Source organism: Gobio gobio (assembly GCF_949357685.1).
Source record: "Gobio gobio genome assembly, chromosome: 3".
In the NCBI taxonomy this organism is placed as follows: domain Eukaryota; kingdom Metazoa; phylum Chordata; class Actinopteri; order Cypriniformes; family Gobionidae; genus Gobio; species Gobio gobio.
The window spans coordinates 41,376,746-41,399,791 of record NC_137099.1 but is presented as its reverse complement, the minus strand read 5'-3'; the positions used below and the strand labels follow the sequence as shown (position 1 = coordinate 41,399,791).

The following is a 23,046-nucleotide window of genomic DNA, read 5'->3' as shown; positions in this document are numbered from 1 at the left end:
CTCTTTATGAAAAAATCGAAATAATAAACATGGAACTATGGCCTACAGAAATAAAGAAACTAATTAGGCTAATTATTAAATAATTACAGAATTTTAAAAACAATCTTTCATAAAATGTGAGTTTATTTATTTATTTTTGTTTGTTTGTGTGTTTATTTATTTCAGGTTTCGTCCTTTATATGGTACCATATAATCCAGCAATAAAAACAAATGTATTATAATTTATTAATATAGGCTATATTAGTAGCCTATATAAGAGACTCGAGCAATATCAGTTATAAAATATAGGCTATAATATATGTATGTATATATTCTTTTTTCTTTGCTTTTAGGCTTTAGCTACTTGCTCAAATTAATTTTATGTCCATGAAATGTATCAAACAATTTGCCATTGATAAGTTTCCCCGCCCGTTTGTGATTGTGATGTCACCTCATTAATATACTGACGGTCTCGCTGCCAGCTCTCAGTGTCAAACTCTTGAACTGGACTTTTCCAGCGGTGTCGAGCTCTAAGTCTAAAATATGGGTAAGTCATTGTTTTGTCATTTTAACTGAGATCAAGAAAACGACTTCAAAAAGTCGCAGAGGGCAATTGAGGTGTGTGAAGTGCAAGTACGACCACTCAGTAGGGGGAACGACAGAATGTTAAGGTGTAAGTTTGTTTCTATTTTATGTAAACTGTTGTCATCCTACATAGACTCCGCCGCTATGTGAAACAACTGTTTTGATTCAACAAGTTTCTTCTTACTAAGAGACAGAGCTGAGAGTGTTTAAATATATTAAAGTAATAGCTCATTGAGACAATACAATGTCTGTAATAATTTACTTATTCTCATGTTGTTACAAACCTGTATGACTCTATCACAAAAAACGAGATGTTAGGAAAAATAACAGCCTCAGTCACTTCAGTCACTGTACACTTTCATGCATCTTTTCTTCATACATTGAAAGTGAATGGTGACTGTCATTCTGTAACATATTTTGTTGTGCTCAGTAGAAAAAAGTAATTAATGTTTGAAACAATATAAGAGTATGTAGTCAGTAAATGATGACTGTGTAATAAATGATGGGGGGCTGATCTATTTTTTTTTTTTTTTAGAAGAGGAAATGCATTCTTAAAAAGATCATATTAAGATTATCTCCCTTTCAGTCTCTGGTATATAAGCATTGTATGTAAGCAAAATGCCTTTCTCTATTGAGACTGATTTAAGCAATCTGGCAAATTGCCTAAGATCATAATCAGATTATTGGGATTGTGCCTGGTGCAGATAAGAGCCAACTGCTTTTAATGTCTTTCAGATATTGAGTTTGCTGCAACATATTACAAACTACTTCCAAATGGTTGACAGACTAGTGTGACCAGACACAAATTGACCTAAACAAGATGTTTCCCCACATCTTTTCCCCCCTCATTATTATCAAAACTATGCAAACATGACAGAGGAAGAGACTTATTATTGTCAGGAAAGCTCATCAAAAATACAGGAAACTGTCACATCAACCACGGAACAAGTGAAAATAGATGTACAGAAAGTTTCCTCACTAATCAAATGCACCTTGTTTGTAATGTGCATCAGTACTGACCACCTGCTTCAGAATCAATCACAGCTTCTTTACAACTAGATCTGCTTCAGAGCACAAATTAAATAGATTTTTTTTTCCCTAGGCACAAAACATTTTGTTCTTGTATATGTGTTTTAGATCCGGCTCATGACATCTGAAAAGCGCTGCTGTTCTGGAGCTTTCACTCCATGCTCTGTTTACCAGTTACAGTTGGAATATGAAAAATGACAACACTCGTTTGTGCTGAAGAAAGACAGACTTTGTTGAAGCTCTCATTCATGGTGCCTGCTGATGGCCTGTCCCCTCTGTGTTCTCTCTAATATATGCACGGAGTCACATGTGGGATAAATAGCCACATTATGTCTCTCTGTTAGCCGCCTCCAAACATTCTCCTCTTGTGTGGGGGGCCTTTGATAATCCTGACAAGCGCCTCTGTTTTTGTGAGACTGCCCTCCCCTCCCACCACCCTGTTCTCACTCTCCTTTCACTGGTTGTCGGTCGGTGTAATGAGCAGAACATGGGTTTGGGTTTATGGGGTTTAGGGACTTAAAGCTGGAATGCTGTCTCCTAGGCCGCAGCCATGTCCTGTTACAGATGTCTAGTTGAAAGGTCAACCAGTGCTTTTGGCGTTGTGTATGTGTTTTTGTGTGCCACTGCCACACCGACATCTGTTAAAAGGAGGCAGTTGCAGAAACCAAGAGTCTGTATTTTTGCCCATATGGTAATAAAGAGGGAGCTCAATATGTTGTGAATGTATATCGTCTGCATGACGCAGCTGTTCAATTGCTGTGTTGAAACACTGAAACAGTGCTGTGACTGACATCATATGAAAATACGCCTGATTTAAGAATGAAACAAAATCATAGTCATAGTCTTTTATTATTATTTTTTAGAGAAAATGTGCTAATTACTGTTTGAAAAATGTTTGTCCACCAGATCAAAACAATCTATTATAGATGCTCATGACTGTTTGTCAAGAGACTTCTCAAAAATGTAATGATATATATATATATTAATAATTAATTTAGTAAAGAAATACTTTCTACCCTGAAAAATGCTTTATTCACTACATTAGTTAACATCAACTAATAATTAACTGCAGTTCTACAGCATTTATTAATCTTTGTTATGTTACCTTCAACATTTACTAATACATTATTAAAATAATACGTTTTATTTGTTAACATTAGTTAATACACTGTGAAATGTGAACTGATATATAATTATTTATTTTTACTGGTTGGTTATACCACATTACGTTAAATAAAATTTTGTCTTGAAAATGGTATTAAAGTTTTTCACCATATAAATATCACCATATTTTTAACCATATAAATCAACATAAATACAAAGATACGTGAGTAAGTTTTTAAAGAATTTGGCACGTGTTTAAAACTAGATTTTAAAGGCCTTTTTTGGACACTCATATACAGTATGTACATTGACCCAATTAATAGAAAACGAACAGAAATTGCTGATTTATGTGCATAATTTAACTCAGCTGGCATAATATATTCCCTCAGCTGGCATTCTCTTTACTAGTGCTGCTTAAAGGCCCGTTCACACCAAGAACGATAACAATAAAGTTTTAAAAATTTATCTAACTCTAGGAGCAATTTTAAGGAACAATCTGCCTTTAAAACACTTTAAAAACTGCAGAAGTGCACATTAAACATCATTGTGTGCAACGTGCGCATAACATCATCGTCCTAATATAGTTAAGCTAATATATAGGAGTTATCGTTTTTGTTCGTATTGTGAAACAGCCTTAAGACCTGGAAAATCCATTGTTCCCTAATGGAAGAAGTGACTGTGTGGATGTGGTTGGCCTTTTTTTTTCTCTATTTCCTGTATGGAAAGACTAGGTGAAAATTTCAAAAACAGACAATATATCCTCAAAACTGGCCAAATCTGTGAAAACTGTCTTGTATCCTACATATTTTTATCCTTTTTGTCTTTATCCTCTTCTGAGACTTGCTGTTTAACATTTCCTAAGGAATAATAAACAGTCTTCAGAAGAAATGGGACTTCAGTTAGGTTTGAGCCACGCATATTTCCCTGTTTTCATTCCCCCTTCTGAGACTGAGGTTTTGATTTATTCTGGTTGAAAACAAATCTGCTGGCTCATGCAATCACAGCAGTGGATCTTGAGGCTGTGAGTGATTTCTGTAGTGCAGTAAGAACCTTCCTCTTGAAATCCACCCACTGGTAGTTTAAGAGGAAACTCTGGATTTTCTGTCCCCGAGCAGTATTTAAACACCATGATCCCAGACCAGAAAAAGCTAAATTGTGGAATGTGTTTAATAAAAATGTATTAAATAGCCTGGTGACTATTAGCTCAGACTTGCAAATGAAATTGGCTCTTTTTAAATAGTGTCCTAATAGCCATATATCTTCTTAAAAAGCATCACCTCTGAGGAGAAAGACATTTATTGATTGATCCCTGAGGGAAAATATAGGGAACTTAAGTCATTTTAAGAACTGTAGACACTAACGCAACTATAATGTCTAAACCAGTAAAATAATAGTAGACATATCATGGCCTGCAGTGAATTCCCACAGTCTGTCAGTCTAGTGATGCAAGCCTTTAGTGGAAACTAGACCCTGGAGCAGTATCATATGCTGATGGGAAATACAGACATCTGTGTTGGGAGCACATAAGTCTTTTACTGAGTAGTGTTACTGTTAGTCTACTTACTGATTTTTGTCTATGGTCAGAATAAATAAAATTTCTATGACGTGAAGATTGTTTTAAAGGAAACTCTTTTCCAAAGTCCACAGTGTGGTCCGTTGTATTGTTTCTTTTATTGTATCCTGTTGTTCCATGTATTTTCTAGTTCTTGGTATTTCCAATCTTAAAGGCTTTGGGTGTAGCCAAGTCCACTGTATTGTGACCAGGGCTCTTTTCAATCCCCTGTGGAATCCATGCAATGTGACGCAACCGACCTGACCTTTCAGTACAATAGCTACTGTAGCAACGCTTCAGGGTCGGTTAAGTAACAAACACAATGGCACATGTCGCAATAAAAGCTTCACATCTTGGATCAGTGTTTGAATCAGTCCTCAGAGGAACAGTTATTCTTTAGTTTGTTATGTTTGAGTCATATGTGCATTTGAATTTCATTCTGTCTGCATACAGTATCTTTATCTACACATGCTATCATATTCTAAGTTGAGGATTTAAAGGGGTTGTTCACTCAAAAATGAGAATTCAAAAATTCATTATTTACTGACGTTCTTGTTGGTCATAACCTATATGCTGTATTTTTTCCATGGAATGCAAAAGCAGAATTTAATGCATCTTTCTTGAAGAATTGCTTCAAAAGAATAAAAAAAAAAAAACATCAAGCTTGATGGATCTGCGACAAACAACAAAATTCACAGAGAATAATAACTTTAGTTTCAATCTATTCATCACATAAAACTATCATATCACTTCAGTAGACTTGGAATATAATGTAGTCATACTGTATATCACATGGACTATTTTAATGGTGCCTTTTTGCCAGACAAAATATTATTATTATTCTTTTTGTAAATTATTCAATGAAGTCAGAAATGTATTTTGAATTTTTGAAATCAAATCACTTTGACATACTGTGATCTTTATGAGGACACACACACACACACACACACACACACACACACACACACACACACACACACACACACACACACACACACACACACACACACACACACACACACACACACACACACACACACACACACACACACACACACACACACACACACACACTTTGCTGCTTTCTTAGCTCTAACAGACTTGCTTGTCAGTAGGTGTGTAGGTGGAATTCAGAAGAATATCTAGGTTCATAAGTAGCATTTTGTCAAACTCCTTGTCTATTTCACAAGATCTGTCAGCAAGTTACCCTGAATTACAATCTTAGTTTGCCCTTTCCTTCTGCCAGACAAAAAGATTGTGTCTTTCTATTAAATGTCAGATTACTACTTTCCAGCTTGCATCAATCTGTGCACTAGGGAGTTGTATCACACAGCGTTAGAGTATTTCTTTCGAGCCTCTTCATGGAATGATATCACACTAATACAATCTCTTTATCAGTAGTTGGTAACGCTTTAGATTACGGCCCGGAGAGTACTGCGTAAGTAAAGAGAATTTACAGCATAATTTCCGGTAATTATAGTGTAACTATAAAGTAAGTACATGTAGGTATAAGGGAACAATATGTAATATTGGGGGAATAAAGGGGTAACTATCAGGAAAATGAACACATAATTTTTTATTGTAAGTATTTTTAAATTAAGGGGTAATTATCCATGTAGTTACAGGGTAAGTATACTGTAAATCTGCGGGCTGCAAATTAAAGTGGTTCTTGTTCCCCTCTTGTTCCATGTAGTTACAGGGTAAGTATGAATCTGCGGGCTGTAAATTAAAGTGGTTATTCTTCCCGTCTTGTTTTGTGTAGTTACAGGGTAAGTGTGTTATCCTCGACTTGTTTCTCTACTTTTTCGTCCTTACCACAGATGAATCTTAAGAAGGATGTCTCTAGCTATTCTGTATTATGTAACTATACTACAGTTCACGCAGAAATGTCCTCACCGTTGTAACGTACTGCTCTGAGACAGAAGGTTTAGGATCCAAACGCAGCTTTATTTAAAGGGTAATCCACAATCGTAGTCAAAAACAGGCAACAGGTCATATACAGGTAATCAGTCCAATCAGGCAAACAAAACAGGAGAGACAGGCAAAAGGGTAATCCACGGAACGGGCAAGTAATCCAAGATCAAGAGACATGAAACCAGGGAAACGCTCAGAAATGCAGTGATACAACTAACAAGACTTCGCAGTGAATGACAGAGTGAACATGGTTTATGTAGGCTGGGGTAATGGGGTAATGAGGTGATGAGACACAGGTGCAAACAATGAGTGATGATGAGTCCGGGCAAAGGTATATGGGTAATGTAGTTTGTGATGAGTGACAGTCCGGGGTGGAGTGCCCTCAGGTGGTAGTCAGGGGCACTCTCACTGGTGATTGTGACAACCGTTTACTCGTCTTTCACCCTCATGCCATCCGAGATGTAGGCTACATACGACTTTATTTCTTCATATGAACACAGAAAAATAAATAATCTCTGCTAATGAAAACTCATTTGGGTTCCTAAAAGTTCAAGCATCAAACAGCACATACAGCAATAACTACAGTAATCCATACGATCCCAATGGATGAATCAATATCTTCTGAAGTGAAATGATAAGTGTTTGTAAGAAAAATAACAATATTTACAGCCCACAGATTCATATTTACCCTGTAACACGAAACAAGAGGGGAACAAGAACCACTTTAATTTACAGCCCGCAGATTCATACTTACCCTGTAACTACACGGATAATTACCCCTTAATTAAAAAATACTTTCAGTATAAATAATGTGTTCATTTTCCTTATAGTTACCCCTTTATTCCCCCAATATTACATATTATTCCCTTATACCTACACGTACTTACTTTATAGTTGCTATAATTACAGAAAATTATTCTGTAAATTCTCTTTACTTACGCCAGGGCCGTAATCTAAAGAGTTACCCAGTAGTTCAATCTATTGCTTAAGTTAAAGCTGAGACGATTCATAAGCAGGTAAGGCATGCTTTTTTATCTGCCCTTTCTAATGTTTCCAGTATCTTGTGTGATGCATATGATTCACTTGACTGAATTTGGATAGGAATTACTCCACCTGAGAACCATGAATGTGGCATCTTACAAGCAGAATGATATAACAAAACATGTCTTTGTACAGAACTTTTCCTGCATGTCATTTGTTGCAGTATCTGATACAAAGACCAAACTGATCTTGGAACAAAACATAATTTCTGGAATAATAATAAAAAAAATATTAAATAAACTAACCATATTTAATTCATCAATAAAAAGGTTTGAAAACAAACAGCTTTGATATCAATATCAGAAAAATCTTAGCATAAGTTGGTGAATCAAATATGGTGTTGGAGAACAGGGGGTATTTTAGACTTAGAGCAGTGCTTCTCAACCAAGGGGCTGGGGCCCACTAGGGGGCCTCAGCAAACTTCCAAGAGGGCCTCAAAATTATTACAAATGATAAGACAAAACATGCAATGGGGCAAAACAAATAAATATTTCTTATTTTAATTCACCTCCTAAACAACTGTTTTGTTTGTTTTCTCATACACAGGATGTATGAGGAAGCCTACGTTTAAAAGTGTGATTTTTAGATCTGGAAAAGTAATGTAAACTAATAAAATACTATAACTATATTGAAAATACATTTTTCTAGCTATACCAAGCTCTAAAACTTTTTATTGGGTAGACATTGAGATCCAAAAAAAAAAAATCTCCTAATCCTTAATCCGTATCCAGTAAATCATGAAAACTGGAAAAGCCATGGGGCCTTCAAATATTGTTGTGGAGAAAGGTGATCCACTCGCTTAGATGATACATTGGCAATCAGATGTGCTGTGAAGAACATTTGTGCTATGCTCTGTAAGAATCCTTTTGACCTATACAAAGAAGTTTATGAAAGACGAGGCTTTTTAAACATTCAGCTATAGCATTTTCTTGAAACCATTCATAACCATTGATGTGAAATGTGAGTGCAAGTGTATTTTCATGCACTCATTGCGCTGTCAGTGAAGCATTAGAGCCTTTTGACTGAGAGAAGCCATGATTTGTGTCATCATTATGTGCATGTATGATTTATACATGACATGCCTTTTACAATATCCCTCCGTTTTTTCAGATCAATGCAGTGTCAGCCGTAGATAACAACATGGTAAACACTAGAAACAAATGGGATAATTTACAACCATCTTTATTCTTAAGGCTGATCTGGTCAAACATGATAAGTGAGAGAGAGATGGAGGGGGCTAGCATCCTTTTGTTGACCCATTGTTATTTTTCCTCTTTACAGCTCACCTAGGGAGTGGTTTGAACAGAATCTTATAATGGTACACGTTTGCAAAAAGGTCATGGTATACATCATGATAAAGTTAATTTTAGTGTAAAATTAATGTTTACATCTGCTTAAGTCAATTATAGACTTAATATATTTTCCTTTCATTGAATGAAATGAAAGGTATTTGATTTTCTCTTTATTTTCAACATCAATATTTTAGAGCTTGATATAACTAGAGAAAGTTATATATTTGTTATAATATTTGTTATAAAAATAAACAAATACTAAGCTTGATTTGACTTGTTTAGCTTGTTTTGGCCTTAATTTAATTCATAATAATTTTAGGTCATCTTGAGGCCCCCTGGATGAGAACAACTGTTCTTTATTAATGCAGATTCTGTATTATTTGCATTGTTGCTTTGCACCATAAACAACACACTTTTGCTTCATGTTGAACCTAAAACCATTGATTAATACCACGTTCTTCTTGACTTATTTTGGATATGTGATCTGAATTTGGCATTATGGTTCTTTGTCTTCTCATTGAGTTATTAATGTTAATGACAACGTTCCTGCATAATAGCACAAATATATATCTTGATATAAACGACATAGCATAATCTATACTGGTTGGCACTGTCTTGACATGGTATGCAATCTGTGCATGGTACCGGCCAATGGCCACCTATTATTTATAGAATTAATTTTTGCTGGGCAGTTTAATAAAAATATAAATCTAAAGTTGAGAGAGTGTGTGATGCTATTATTTCAACACCTGGGCTTTTTATTAGTTTTGAGATCGGTCTTGGTCTTGAGACCGGTCTTAAAGGGTTTGTTCACCCAAAAATAAAAATAATGTAATTTTTTACTCACCCTCATGCCGTTCCACACACATAAGACCTCCGTTCATCTTCGGAACACAAATTAAGATATTTTTATGACGAGAATATTTTTGGTGCGCCAAAAAAACGAAATAACGACTTATATAGTGATGGCCGATTTCAAAACACTGCTTCATGAAGCTTCGGAGCGTTATGAATCTGCGTAATGTGGATCTTTATGAATTTAACGAGTGCTGGTCTGGTCTTGGTCTTGTCTTGGTCTCAACCCCTCAAAGTCTTGGTCTCGACTTGGTCTGGGATTAGGTGGTCTTGACTACAACACTACTGTTTATTTTATTTTACATTGAACAGATTTTATCTGTTGTGGCAACTAAATAAGGTTGTGGGATGGAATCAGATACTCCGTTGTTTGCATGCGTTTCCACCTTTCTCTCTCTCTCTCTCTCTCTCTCTCTCTCTCTCTCTCTCTCTCTCTCTCTCTCTAGAAAGTGCAGATCTGTGAAGCAGTCTGTTGCCATGGTTACAGGCTAAAACTGGAGCAAGTCATAAGCAAGTGATACGCTAAGGGTAATTTATAGTGTTCAAAACATTTACATTTACAGGGGTTAGACAATGAAACTGAAACATTGGCCAATATAGTGTTGGAGGTTTCACGCCTAATATGCGTGGCCTGGTGGCCAATCTTCACTGATTTTACATTCCATCAGTAAGAGCAGAGTGTGAAGGTTGAATTAGCAGAGCAGTAGCACAGAGATAAAATATTGCAATCCACACAACATTATGGAAGACATGTCAGAGTTCAAAAGAAGACAAATTGCTGGTTTGCATCTCACTGGCTCATCTGTGACCAGGACAGCAAATCTTTGTGGTGTATTGAGAGCTTTGATATTTAGGGTAATGTCGGCATACCACCACGAAGGGCGAACCACATCCAATAGGAGTAAATGTTGATGCAAGAAGAAGCTGTCTGAAAGGTATGTCCAGGTACTAACCCGGGTTGTATCCAAAAAAACATAAAACCACAGCTGGCCAACTCACTGGAGAATTGAATGTGCACCTCAACTCTCCTATTTCCTGTCAATATTCATGGTTCTACAGAGTCAATATTCATATTCTGCTATAGCCATATCTTGGGTCACTTGTGCCAATGCCAAATGCCAATTTTGTGGGTGCCAACAGTGCAGATCTTGGGCTGTGGACAATGTGAAACGTATTGTTCCCTGCTAAGTCCACTTTCATTTTCTTTCCCATATCCGTGGGACTTTTGGAGTGTAGAAGCCCCAAAGAGGCTTAACACCCGCACTGTTGCTGCCCAGAGTGAAGCACAGGGGTGGATCAGGATCAGTGAGGGTTTAGGCTACAATAGGAAGACTTCCCTACTGTGCTTGATGGGTGCATCAGTGCCAAGAATTACCGAACAATTCTGAAGGGCCCATGTGCACCTAATGGTTCAAACATTGGTACCTGAAGGGGGTGCCATGTATCAGCAGTATAAATGCACCAATACACACAGCAAGACTTGTGACAGAATGCTTTGATGAACATGAAAGTGAAGTTGAACATCTCCCATGACCTGCACAGTCACTAAATCTGAATATTTTTGATCCACTTTGTGATATTTTGTGGGACCAGGTCAAAAAACGTTTTCCTCCATCAGCATCACTTAGTGACTTGGCCACTGTTCTGGAAGAGGAATGGCTCAAATCCCTCTGGCCACTGTGCAGGACTTGTATCTGTCATTCCCAAGACAAATTGGTGCTGTATTGGCTGCAAAACTTGGTCCTACACCATACTAATATATTATTGTGGTCTAAAACCAGGTGTTTCAGTTTTAATATCCAATCCCTGTACATGTGCATGTAATGATTTAGCAGATGCTTTTTTCCAAAGTGACTTAAGTGAAAAATGAGAGCGCTGTGTCAAGTCCCAGTTAGTCTAGCATAGTACACAAAGCAAGTTTTTATAATACAAATAGAACAGAACAGCTGATAATGTGTGCATTTGACATTTTCTATTTATTCAATCACTATTCATTATAGTGGACTCCAATATATTGACTATATAGAGAAGAAATGAATGAAAATAGGAACTTTGTGGTTTCAGGGATGACATGATGACACAGTTAATCTAGAGTTCATCAAACTGTCTGTTTGTCATGATTTAATATATTTGTATGTAATATTCATAATGAATTAACTAATCCCAAAACAGCTGTCAACAAGAATAAATTAAACTGTCAATCCCATCTAAGATGAGCAGCATCCAGAGAACAGATATGACCATAGGCAGGGCTACTAATGAGGCAAATAACATCATAATTTGTCTCTAAAGCAGTAATAATGTCATCAATAACTTTACTAGTCTAGATACGTTACCTAAAGGGGACCAAATATGGATAATCCAACAGATTAACAGATGAAATCAAAATTGATCATCATTGTTATTTTTTAATTCATATGGCCTTATTATCTTTCATCAAAAAATGAATCTCCCCTCTTCCTCCAAACGGCATCTGTTCTCTTCATGACATATGTTTCAGCTAAATATCCTCCACAACTGACTGCCATTTAGTTAGGAATGCCCAACTTCCTACAATCCAATCAATTCAAGTCCCGCCCTACAATTTTGCTTTGTACATTGGCCCTACATTGGTTTTTCTCGTTCCAGAAGCCATTTCACTCGGATGTATGGCACAATAGTCAAGATAAGACAATCGCAACCTCCGTTTCATGCCGAATTTAAAGGGATAGTTCACCCAAAAATTTTAATTAACCCATGATTTACTCACCCTCAATCAATCCTAGGTGTATATGACATTTCTTCTTTCAAACGAATACAATCGGAGTTATATTAAAAAATGTCCTGGCTCTTCCAAGTTTTATAATGGCAGTGAATGGCAACTCAAAAAAGTGTATCCATCCATTATAAAAGTAATCCACAAGGCTCCGGGGGTTAATAAAGGCCTTCTGAAGCGAATCGTTGGGTTTTTGTACGAAAAATATCTATAATTAACCTGTTATAAAGTAAAATATCTAGCTTCCGACGGACCGCCTTCTTTATTCAGCTTACGAAAAAAGCATAATTGGGCGATGATGTTGAATACGGTAATGTAAGTTGAATACGGAAGGTTGTCCACCAGAAGCTAGATATTTTCTTCATAAAGTTTTAAATATGGATATTTTTCTTACACAAACCCACTTCATAAGGCCTTTATTTAACCCCCCAGAGCCGTATGCATTACTTTTATTTACTATTATTTTTGTGGCTTCAAATTTGCATCTGCCATTCACTGGCAATATAATGCTTGGATTAGCCAGGACATTTTTTTTATATAACTCTGTTTGTATTCGTCTGAAAGAAGGTCATATACACATAGGATGGCTTGAGAGTGACTAAATTATGGGATCATTTTCATTTTTGGGTGAACTATCCCTTTGTGTACAATTGTTAATAGTTTTAAATTAATATGAAGAGTTCAGATGCAAAAGCCTCTAAAAGCCACTTTGGTCAAAAATGAGATAACAATACTGAGTGAATGCTCTCCGCATATAGTATACGTTCATAAAATACTTTCACTTCAAACCCACTAAATCCCAGCCTCAGCCCATTCAGAAGTACCGGTACTTATGGTAGGTAGAAACCTATACATAGAAGCCTGACAAAAATGCTTATTTTAAAGGGGTCATAGAATGGTACATGCACTTTTACAAGTTGATTATACGGAAATGTGTGTTGGCAGTGCCTGTACACAACCATCCTATAATGATAAAAATACATCCAGTGTTTTTTTTTAATATCCTTATATATTTTCCCCTGTCTCAAATCGAGCCGTCTGACCGTGTGACGTTACACGGTGGACGCCCCCCCCTACGATTGTTGATTGACAGCAGCGTTTCAACACAGACCCGCCCTAAGCGAGCTGTCATCAGTCCGCCATTGTTGATACGCTGCAGCAGAATGGCGTCTAAGCGATTGTGGTGTTGTGTTTTATTAACCTTTATATTAATCTTTGCAAATCGCTTGCACGCTTCACGATGAATGAGGCTAAAGTTTACAGGGTAAGTTACATTACAGCATGCTTTCTGTGTATGACGTTCTCAATATAATTCATAATCCCACGTTTATAATGAACAACGCGTTATGTTTGTTATTACAAACTGTGTACTCGGGTGATAAAGTTAACGTGGTAACACTACACTAAGCTTACTTTTGTACATGGTTTATAACGGTGTCTGTTACTGATTAAGAAGTAATGTAAAAAAAAAATCTTATAACATAACATCAATCTGTCAATGAACTAACGTATACATCAGTAAACACATAGCAACTACACTACTCTGCCAGTACAAAGATAGATCAAAGTGACATGACGTTAACCAACCATTCAGAAACGTTCGTCATCTGTTCCTGGTCCGACTCCGGTTCAAAATGATAAGGTTGCTTAGATGTGTCCTCAGAGACTCCCGTTGCCATTATTTCTCGAAAATATACCCTCAAATGTTGTCAAGGCAACACTCCACGTGTGTTGTGGTGTTGTGTCGGGTCGAACCGAACGCCCCACAGAGCAGAGGGGGCGGGGTGAGCAAAGCTCATTATCATTTAAAGTCACATACACTGAAATGACTTGCTGAAAACTGAGTTGGTTTTGACCAGGTAAAATTAGTGTTTTCTTACAATACTAATGAGAATTTTTAATTAAAGTATATTACAAACTTTTCATTTAGACACTAAAGAATCATATTAACTTGTACAAAAATGTCATTCTATGACCCCTTTAAAGAAAAACGTCAGACGGACTGAGAGGCTTTTGCATCTGAAGTCTTCATATATCTTTATAATTTTGGTTCGCTATACTTCAGAATCAGTACAAATATTTTAAATTAATGACTTTGTGAGTATAAATATACAGGGAATTAAATTCTGATAACAATACACATTGGTTGACAGCCAATATAGTGCACCGTATAGGAAATAGGGGGTGATTTCGGGCACTGCAATCAAACACTACACCAATACCCCTTTGTATGTAGCATATATGAGACTTTTTCTATTAGATGCATTCATGGACACAATGTAAACATTTACTTTATACAATCACACACTTCTCTGTCCACCCAGTATTCAGGTCAGGGTAAGGCGCTAAGTGGAAGAAGCTCTCAGGTGATTTTTACAGTTTGTTAAATTAGTGACTCCATTATTCATAACTCATCCGAGGTCAAAATCTCAGTTATAATTACTTAAGACTTCATTTACTTTTCCTTTATTAACTGTAGACTTACCTAGAGCATCATAAACTGCCATAGGCAATATCAATTGGACACGAAGTGTGTTTTTACTGTGACATCAAACTGCAAAATGCTCATTCTCACAAAAAGCAGTCTGAGATTTTGTACATAACCTGTAAGAATCACTGGCATTTTTATGTATACGCTGTGTGTGTTCTGTCTTTCCCGCTTGGAAATAACATTTCACATGTAGGGCGAATCTCATTAACCTCTGCCAAAATTACCTACCTCATTTAGGGCTTTATTATCAAGACAGAAGTACACAGTCTGAGCCATTAGTAGTGGAATTATTATGGACATCATAACAGCTGGTCCAGCAACATAACAGTTAGAGCCCCTTTATAGGTTTGATTACAGAAAATTACATTTAAAAGCTCTGAAGTTCCAACACAACCTAAAGGCAATTTGTAACTTACATTTTGCTGAATTAGTTGCTAATTTGTATGAATTCGTACAATTTCAATCATACGTTTTCATACAATCTGCTTATACCCTACTGACAGGTGTTGGGGTGGACCTTTTTATAGGTGGATCCACAAATTCTCACGCCAATGCCACCTCATAAAATACTTACATTTTCTCTTGAGATCGAGTTAATTCTGGAAAATCAACTTGAAAAAAAAAAACAGCCCTTTTAGGAACTCATTGAAAGGAAGACAATAGGATGTTTAGACACTCTTCATATCATCAGCGCACAGTAGAATTTGATGTCAACCTAAAACCATCACCATCTAGGCTAGCCATAATGTACTAAATGTGTGTGTTTGTGTCTGTGGTGGAAAAGTACCTACTCATCATTGGAATGCAGCATAATGGGAATGCCATGTGGCAAATACAGTCCTCAGAAGAGCTCTTTTAAAGCAAGTCTGCGGCTTAAACGATTTGTGTATAGTGTGTTGAAATAGGTCATCAATAGAATGGGCTTCTTTCATTCCATGTGACTATACACTATGACACCACAGGCACATCAGTGATGCCATTGTCCTCAATTCTAAGGCATGTAAGGAGAATTAACCATCTTGAGAGTCACATTTAGCCTTTACCACATATTCAAACACAGAATCTGTGACATGATCAGTTATGTTTTAGTCAGCGAATCACTTGCACGATAACTAGTTTAATACTGGATAAACAGTTTTACTCTATGTGTGCTAAAGAGCATCGGCGTAACATTAAATAATTACCGGTGTATCTATGAGCTCATCCAGGGGAAAATCAATAGATGGCAGTCAGCATGAATGATCGACACATTTATTGCAGCATTAAACATCCATTTAGTCCTCTCCTCTAGGCGATGTGTTGGGAACAGGATCAACATCATGACACGCATGCAGTTTTTATGGCTCCTCCCATCATGCAATTCAATAAACTGTCTTTGTGTAAAGCCAGTTGGCATCTGCACCTCTGAAATTTGAGATGAAGTGAAGGTATTTAAGGATGAGGGGGGTATGAATGGGTATTCAATCCTGTTTTCTTCATGCTATTGTAAGTATCAAGGGAATCCTCGCAGGCGTGCAGAATGTTGAACAACGCAGGAGAGAGAGAGTGGGGATGAGTTTTGGGCACCATCTTCCTGGAAAATTCTTGGTTATTCAGAACTTAATGACTGTATGTGTGTAGAAATATGAAATGTGTATATACGTTTTAAATATGAAGGCAAGATCACATCCATATATTTCATCTAAATGTTGACAATCATTCTTCCCTCATTGCAGACTACATTCTTGGCCTTTCTGAAACGAAATCGACAAAAGAAGACATTTGGGAATCTTTGGCATATTAAAACCGATTAGTGTCTAACATGATCCTCCTCTCCCCTCTCTCTCTCTCTCTCCCTCTCTCTCACTCTCTCTCTCTCTCACTCTCTCGTTTTCACTCAAAATCAATCACAGCAGAAATATGTCATTAAAGTTTATTATGCACACTTGACTAATTGATTGAAGTATGGTCAAATTTGATTTGTGTTGCCAAATGAGAGTAATTACGGTCTATCTTGTCCAGTGTGTAGTGAGTCTAATTAATTTGATTCTGTGGTTTGAGTCATATACATTCATGCTCTCTATCATAGTAGGGAGGATAGAGTAAAATAAAAAGGAAGACAAAAGTTAGTTGTAAATAAAAATATATAAATATAAAATTCAAATTCAAATATAAGCGCTTTTATAATATAAAAAATATTTATTTTATAATATAGCAATTTTATTATTTTTAATGTTATATTGCAAATTTGAGATTTACTTAATAATAAGCACCAAATTTCACATATTTGAAAGCAGTGATTTTGTTTGATACAGTGAAACAGGCAGCAAAATTGCATTATACAACTGAATACTTGTAGAAAGTGCAGATCATTCTTTCTTTGAGCTTTGGTTTGATTAATTGGTGGCCAAGGCAGAAAGCACAACTTTTCACTCACACGCCAACAGAGAAAGAAACTCTGTTTTGTTTAATTCTATATCCTGATTTCTTTGTTCTCATTTTCCCGCCACTATTTTGTTTCTATGAATTTAATTAGTTGCCCCACGCCTGTTCTATTTCTACATTGATTGCCATGTTTATATATAAGCCCTGAGTTCTCCCTAGTTCTTTATCCAGCATTGTCTGAGTTTAACGTGGTTGTGTTTCTTTTCCAGTGTTCTGTGGTGATTTAATAAAGATTGTTTATTTTTGGATTCTCTATTGTTGTGCGCTTCTGTGCAACTACACAATGTGACACAAACTATATATCATTTAGTTAGCATCTGTCAGAGGAATCTAAACTATGGAAGCAGGTCATCTCATTAATTTCTGCCTATAGTCATTCAAGCAGTAATTAAAAAGCATTTAGAGATAAGTGCATTGTATCTAGGATGTAAATCTATTCTTCTAACCCAGTACTTAGTCCATTTGGCTCAGCTCTTAGTGAGTAATCCTTTGTTTTTGTTCGTTTTAATTGCGAAATGACTCTCTTATCAGAATGTTGATAGACAAAATATCAGGCAGTAGGCATTCCTACCCTTCCTCCATATCTTGGACTGGATATCACACAATGTCTGCATCCAAAATCACATACTCTCTTGAGTAGGTACTTATTTTGAATAAGAAATTACTTCACGCCAGCTAAAAAAGTACATTCTAAATATTATGAATGTGTGTAGTGTGAATGTAATCTGGACATACTACATTCGCTATGTTGTAATTATCATGTGACCTCCCAGTGTCAGTTGCATCACTTCACTGCCATTCATAAATCCTCTCTCGTGGCCTCATGGGATAGTAAAGTGTCCATCATATGCAGATTTTAGACTCTCGCTGGAGGAAGTAGGTCATCCGGGTATTTTTGCCTTTAATCTTTTATGAGTACTGTGAATACAGACATACTGTTTTTCACCTGCTACAATGGGGCAAAAAAGTATTTAGTCAGCCACCAATTGTGCAAGTTCTCCCACTTAAAAAGATGAGAGAGGCCTGTAATTTTCATCATAGGTACACTTCAACTATGAGAGACAGAAAGAGAGAAAAAAATCCAGAAATCCTGATTTTTAAAGAATTTATTTGCAAATTATGGTGGAAAATAAGTATTTGGTCAATAACAAAAGTTAATCTCAATACTTTGTTATATACCCTTTGTTGGCAATGACAGAGGTCAAACGTTTTCTGTAAGTCTCCACAAGGTTTTTACATACTGTTGCTGGTAGTTTGGCCCATTCCTCCATGCAGATCTCCTCTAGAGCAGTGATGTTTTGGGGCTGTCGCTGGGCAACACGGATTTTCAACTCCCTCCAAAGATTTTCTATGGGGTTGAGATCTGGAGACTGGCTAGGCCACTCCAGGACCTTGAAATGCTTCTTACGAAGCCACTCCTTCGTTGCCCGGGCGGTGTGTTTGGGATCATTGTCATGCTGAAAGACCTAGCCACGTTTCATCTTCAGTGCCCTTGCTGATGGAAGGAGGTGTTTACTCAAAATCTCACGATACATGGCCCCATTCATTCTTTCCTTTACACGGATCAGTCGTCCTGGTCCCTTTGCAGAAAAACAGCCCCAAAGCATGATGTCTCCACCCCCATGCTTCACAGTATGTATGATGTTCTTTGGATGCAACTCAGCATTCTTTCTCCTCCAAACACGACAAGTTGAGTTTTTACCAAAAAGTTCTATTTTGGTTTCATCGTACCATATGACATTCTCCCAATCCTCTTATGGATCATCCAAATGCTCTCTAGCAAACTTCAGACGGGCCCGGACATGTACTGGTTTAAGCAGGGGGACACATCTGGCAGTACAGGATTTGAGTCCCTGGTGGCGTAGTGTGTTACTGATAGTAGTGACTTTGTTACTTTGGTCCCAGCTCTCTGCAGGTCATTCACTAGGTCCCCCCGTGTGGTTCTGGGATTTTTGCTCACCATTCTTGTGATCATTTTGACCCCACAGGGTGAGATCTTGCGTGAAGCCCCAGATCAAGGGAGATTATCAGTGGTCTTGTATGTCTTCCATTTTCTAATAATTGCTCCCACAGTTGATTTCTTCAAACCAAGCCACTTACCTATTGCAGATTCAGTCTTCCCCAACCTGGCGCAGGTCTACAATTTTGTTTCTGGTGTCCTTTGACAGCTCTTTGGTCTTGGCCATAGGGGAGTTTGGAGTTTTGAGGACTGTTTGAGGTTGTGGACAGGTGTCTTTTATACTGATAACGAGTTCAAACAGGTGCCATTAATACAGGTAACGAGTGGAGGATAGAGGAGCCTCTTAAAGAAGAAGTTACAGGTCTGTGAGAGTCAGAAATCTTGCTTTTTTGTAGGTGACCAAATGCTTATTTTCCACCATCATTTGCAAATAAATTATTTTAAAATCAGACAATGTGATTTTCTGGATTTTTTTTCTCATTCTGTCTCTCATAGTTGAAGTGTACCTATGATGAAAATTACAGACCTCTCACATCTTTTTAAGTGGGAGAACTTGCACAATTGGTGGCTGACTAAATACTTTTTTGCCCCACTGTATATAGTAGGAAAGTATGCGATTTAGGATGCAGCAATGACTGTTCTGCTCTTTATAATAAATTTGCAGGCTCAATTCTGTCACTTCCTCACTGTCAGAGGTGTTCTGATTGGATACTGGTGCTTCTAGCAAGACTCTATGCAGGTTAACATTTCATCCTATTTGCTCTGCACTTATAGTGTAGTGAGCAATCAGATAAAGATGTGGTGTGAAATCTCTTTACATTACATTTCAACCAACTCTGTTGTGCTGGTGTAGCAGATACAGATGATATGTTGTAGAAGTGGTGTGAAAATCACTGTTGATATACATTCAGCGAACAGTATTTGTAATGTGAATATGCATGCCAATAAAAACACACCAGAAGCCACTTGTCCTTTTGATACTTGCATTTGAATTATTCAGCATATCCTGTAATTAAAATGTTTTGATTCATTTGATTTGATTAATTTCACATCATTTGAGCTCCAATGCATAGCGTGTTGTTTTACACCTATGACATTTATCTGGTTGTAAAAATTAAAAAGGCACTCACCTGTCTATATAAAATCATGACATTAAAGTTTCCAGAAGTAAAAAGTGGCCTCAAATGTCAAGCACGGGAAGTTTTTAAAACCCCATTCCCACAGCTTTACTGCAGTTCACTTTTGTATTGATTCAAATCAGCAAGGTTTTGGTCATTTTGGGGACCAAGAACCCAATTACTGTCAAAGATGGAGAGGTCCTTTGCAGGGATGGGAGAGCTTTTTAACAACAACAAACTACACCTACAGTGAACCTCATGCTGTGGAGATTCTGTTCAGCAGCAGGAGACCAAATTCAGATGTTCAAAGAAGCTAGTTGAAATATACCTGGGAAGAACTTGCTGCTGCAGTTTTTGCTAAATCAATCCTGAAAATCGCTGAATAAGGAGTTTGAATACTAGTTTTGAAGTTTAAGATATTTTATTTTTAATACAATTTGTGCCTATTATAAAAACATGCTTTCACGCAGGGGACATCTTTATTTGCGAGGAACTCAACAAAATGTATTTACCAAAATATGGAAATTGTAAACGTGTTTGTTTGGAAGATATATGCACATGTAATGCATTGGAGCTCAGAGAATGGAATAACTGTAGGAAGGTCTCTCTACATCAATCTCATTGCATGCTGTGGCATTTAGACCAACAGCCGGTGATAGCAGTACATCATAGCGATCTTCCTGAAGAAAGTCAATCTCTACATGTAATCAATGCAGTAATTGCAGATGTGGTGATGCATTATCAGTGGTTATTGCACCTAAACAAGAACATACATGACATCTATTGAATGTCTTTTTTTGTCAAATAAACCTAATCGTTACTTAGGACTGATTTTGATTTAACAGAGATATTGTTTTCTTTGTAGGCCAGTGTTTTAACCAAAGATAATGTATCACTTTATTGAGCTTTGACAGAGAAGGAAAGCCCAATTAAGTTCAGAGAATTACACACAGAGTACATCTATTTGATTCTCAGCACTGACTGCAGTTTGGAGAAATTATTTTATAATAAGGCATTTCAGCTAATCTCCTTATAACACAAGCTAGCTGGCAGCATATCACAGTCCATGTTAATGACTTGCCTGGCATCCTTTTTTGACTCTCCTATAACATCATGTGTTAACTTTGAACTGTTCTAGTTTTTAAAAGAGACATATTACAATCACAATGCATATGTTTCTTTAAAAATGATTACTGTATGTGGCGAGCAGCGAGGCTGAGGGACCATGAGAGCGGGATGAGGCCGCGGTCATTAGTGATAATGAGCGCCAGCTGCGTGCCGCTTCGACCTCGTGTCTCACGGTCCCTCAGCCTCGCTGCTCGCCACACTGTATTTTAAATAAATCACATTTTTTTTCGGATGCTTTGCATACATCAATAAATTGAAGTTCTTATAATGGCATATATAGCATTCAAAAACGCTCAGTTCTCAAACAATACCACATCTAAAGCATTAGCCATGCAGGCACATTCTCACAGGAATGCCTTGTCATGCTATGAGATTGAAATGTGTGATTCATACACTCTAAAAAAAAAAAGGTTCTATATGACACCAAAAATAGTTCTTGGCTCGTAATCATAGGGGAACCTTTTTTAGTACTATATAGCACCATTTTTGGTGCTTCAGTGGTTCTTAAGCGGTTCTTCAGAGGTTCTTCACCGGTTCTTCAGAGGTTCTTCACCGGTTCTTCAGAGGTTCTTCACCGGTTCTTTGACTAAGGTGCTATATAGCACCTCTGAAGAACCACTGAAGCACCAAAATTGGTGCTATATAGCACTAAAAAAGGTTCCCTTATGATTACGAGACTTTTTTTTTAGAGTGTACCGTGTAAACATTTCAGCCAATCAGTAAGCAAATGGCTGGTTGTGAGGTAAAGTAGAACAGTGGTGGTCAACAGTGGTGGAACTATGAGGGAAGTAATGCACACAGTTAAGTATAACACGGCACACATAAACATCTGCAAGTCAAATCAAATGTGTTGGAAATTGAATGCCACTTAAAGAAACTGTTAATGGAAATTGAATAATAAAGCACTATGTATTTATGTAATAAAATAACCACATTTATAATCTTGCATGCATGCATTGTGCTGACTTAAAGTGGAAAGGGTGAATGCAACATTATAGTCTTCAAGATTAAAAAAGCATAACTGAACATTTAGTGTCATTGCTTGAGGTTCCCAATTATTTTCTTTATGGGTGGGCCCTGTTGCTTTATTTCCACCCAGAGCTCTTTCTTGTTGCTATAGGTTCTCAGAGCTGTTGGCAGCATTGTGTCAACAATTGTTCAGTTTTCAAGCTTTTATAGTGTGAGTGTCATCGACACTGATCAGAACAGCTGGAGGTGACATCGAAAGCCCACTGCTGTCCTGACATGTCATGACTAGTACATATGGGACATTTTAAATACATTTTCATCATTGTGATTAACATAACATATTTGCTGCTGTGATAATCAATCAGCTAGATTCATGTTATATACATCTTCCGTCTACACCTGTATATATATACAAATAATAACATAATAATAATATAATATATAATATATAATAATAACAAAAGCATTTATTAGGTAGGGTTAGGGTTAGGTTTAGGGAGGGCTTTTATTGTCCCATTAAGGCGGCATCCATTTCATAATTTTAATAAATATTATAATTTACACTCTGTTATTATTGCGTCATGTTAAAGCTACACTATGTAACTTTTCCGTCCACTAGAGGTCGCCTGTTCAAAACAAAGGCGTAGTTTGATGACGCCACGTTTGAGCACAGAATCTTGGGACATGTGGTCTTCACCTCACAGCCGGTGGAAAAGAGTCAGGATAGGATTCGGGCAGAAATCATGTTCATGGATGCGATTATTAAAATTACTGTAGTATGAAGCAGAGCAGGACCGAGTGTTGTGGAGCTGAGCAAGGCCGCAGGAGCGATTGAAGAGCGGGACTGTTA

The 23,046-nt window shown here is 37.1% G+C and overlaps 1 protein-coding gene across 3 annotated transcripts in view; it reads left to right on the top strand.

Moving 5' to 3' along the window:
• Positions 1-424: 424 nt before the first annotated feature.
• gpm6ab (glycoprotein M6Ab) overlaps positions 425-23,046 on the top strand; it is an 82,926-nt gene continuing 60,304 nt past the window's right edge. For 2 of the 3 annotated variants that reach the window (XM_079812225.1, XM_079812224.1), the window contains exon 1: positions 425-526. In XM_079812225.1, coding sequence (XP_079668351.1) covers positions 523-526 — 4 coding nt within the window. In that variant the 5' untranslated portion in view covers positions 425-522. Of the gene's footprint in view, positions 653-23,046 lie in introns of all 3 variants that reach the window. The other variant, XM_079812223.1, reaches the window with a different exon arrangement.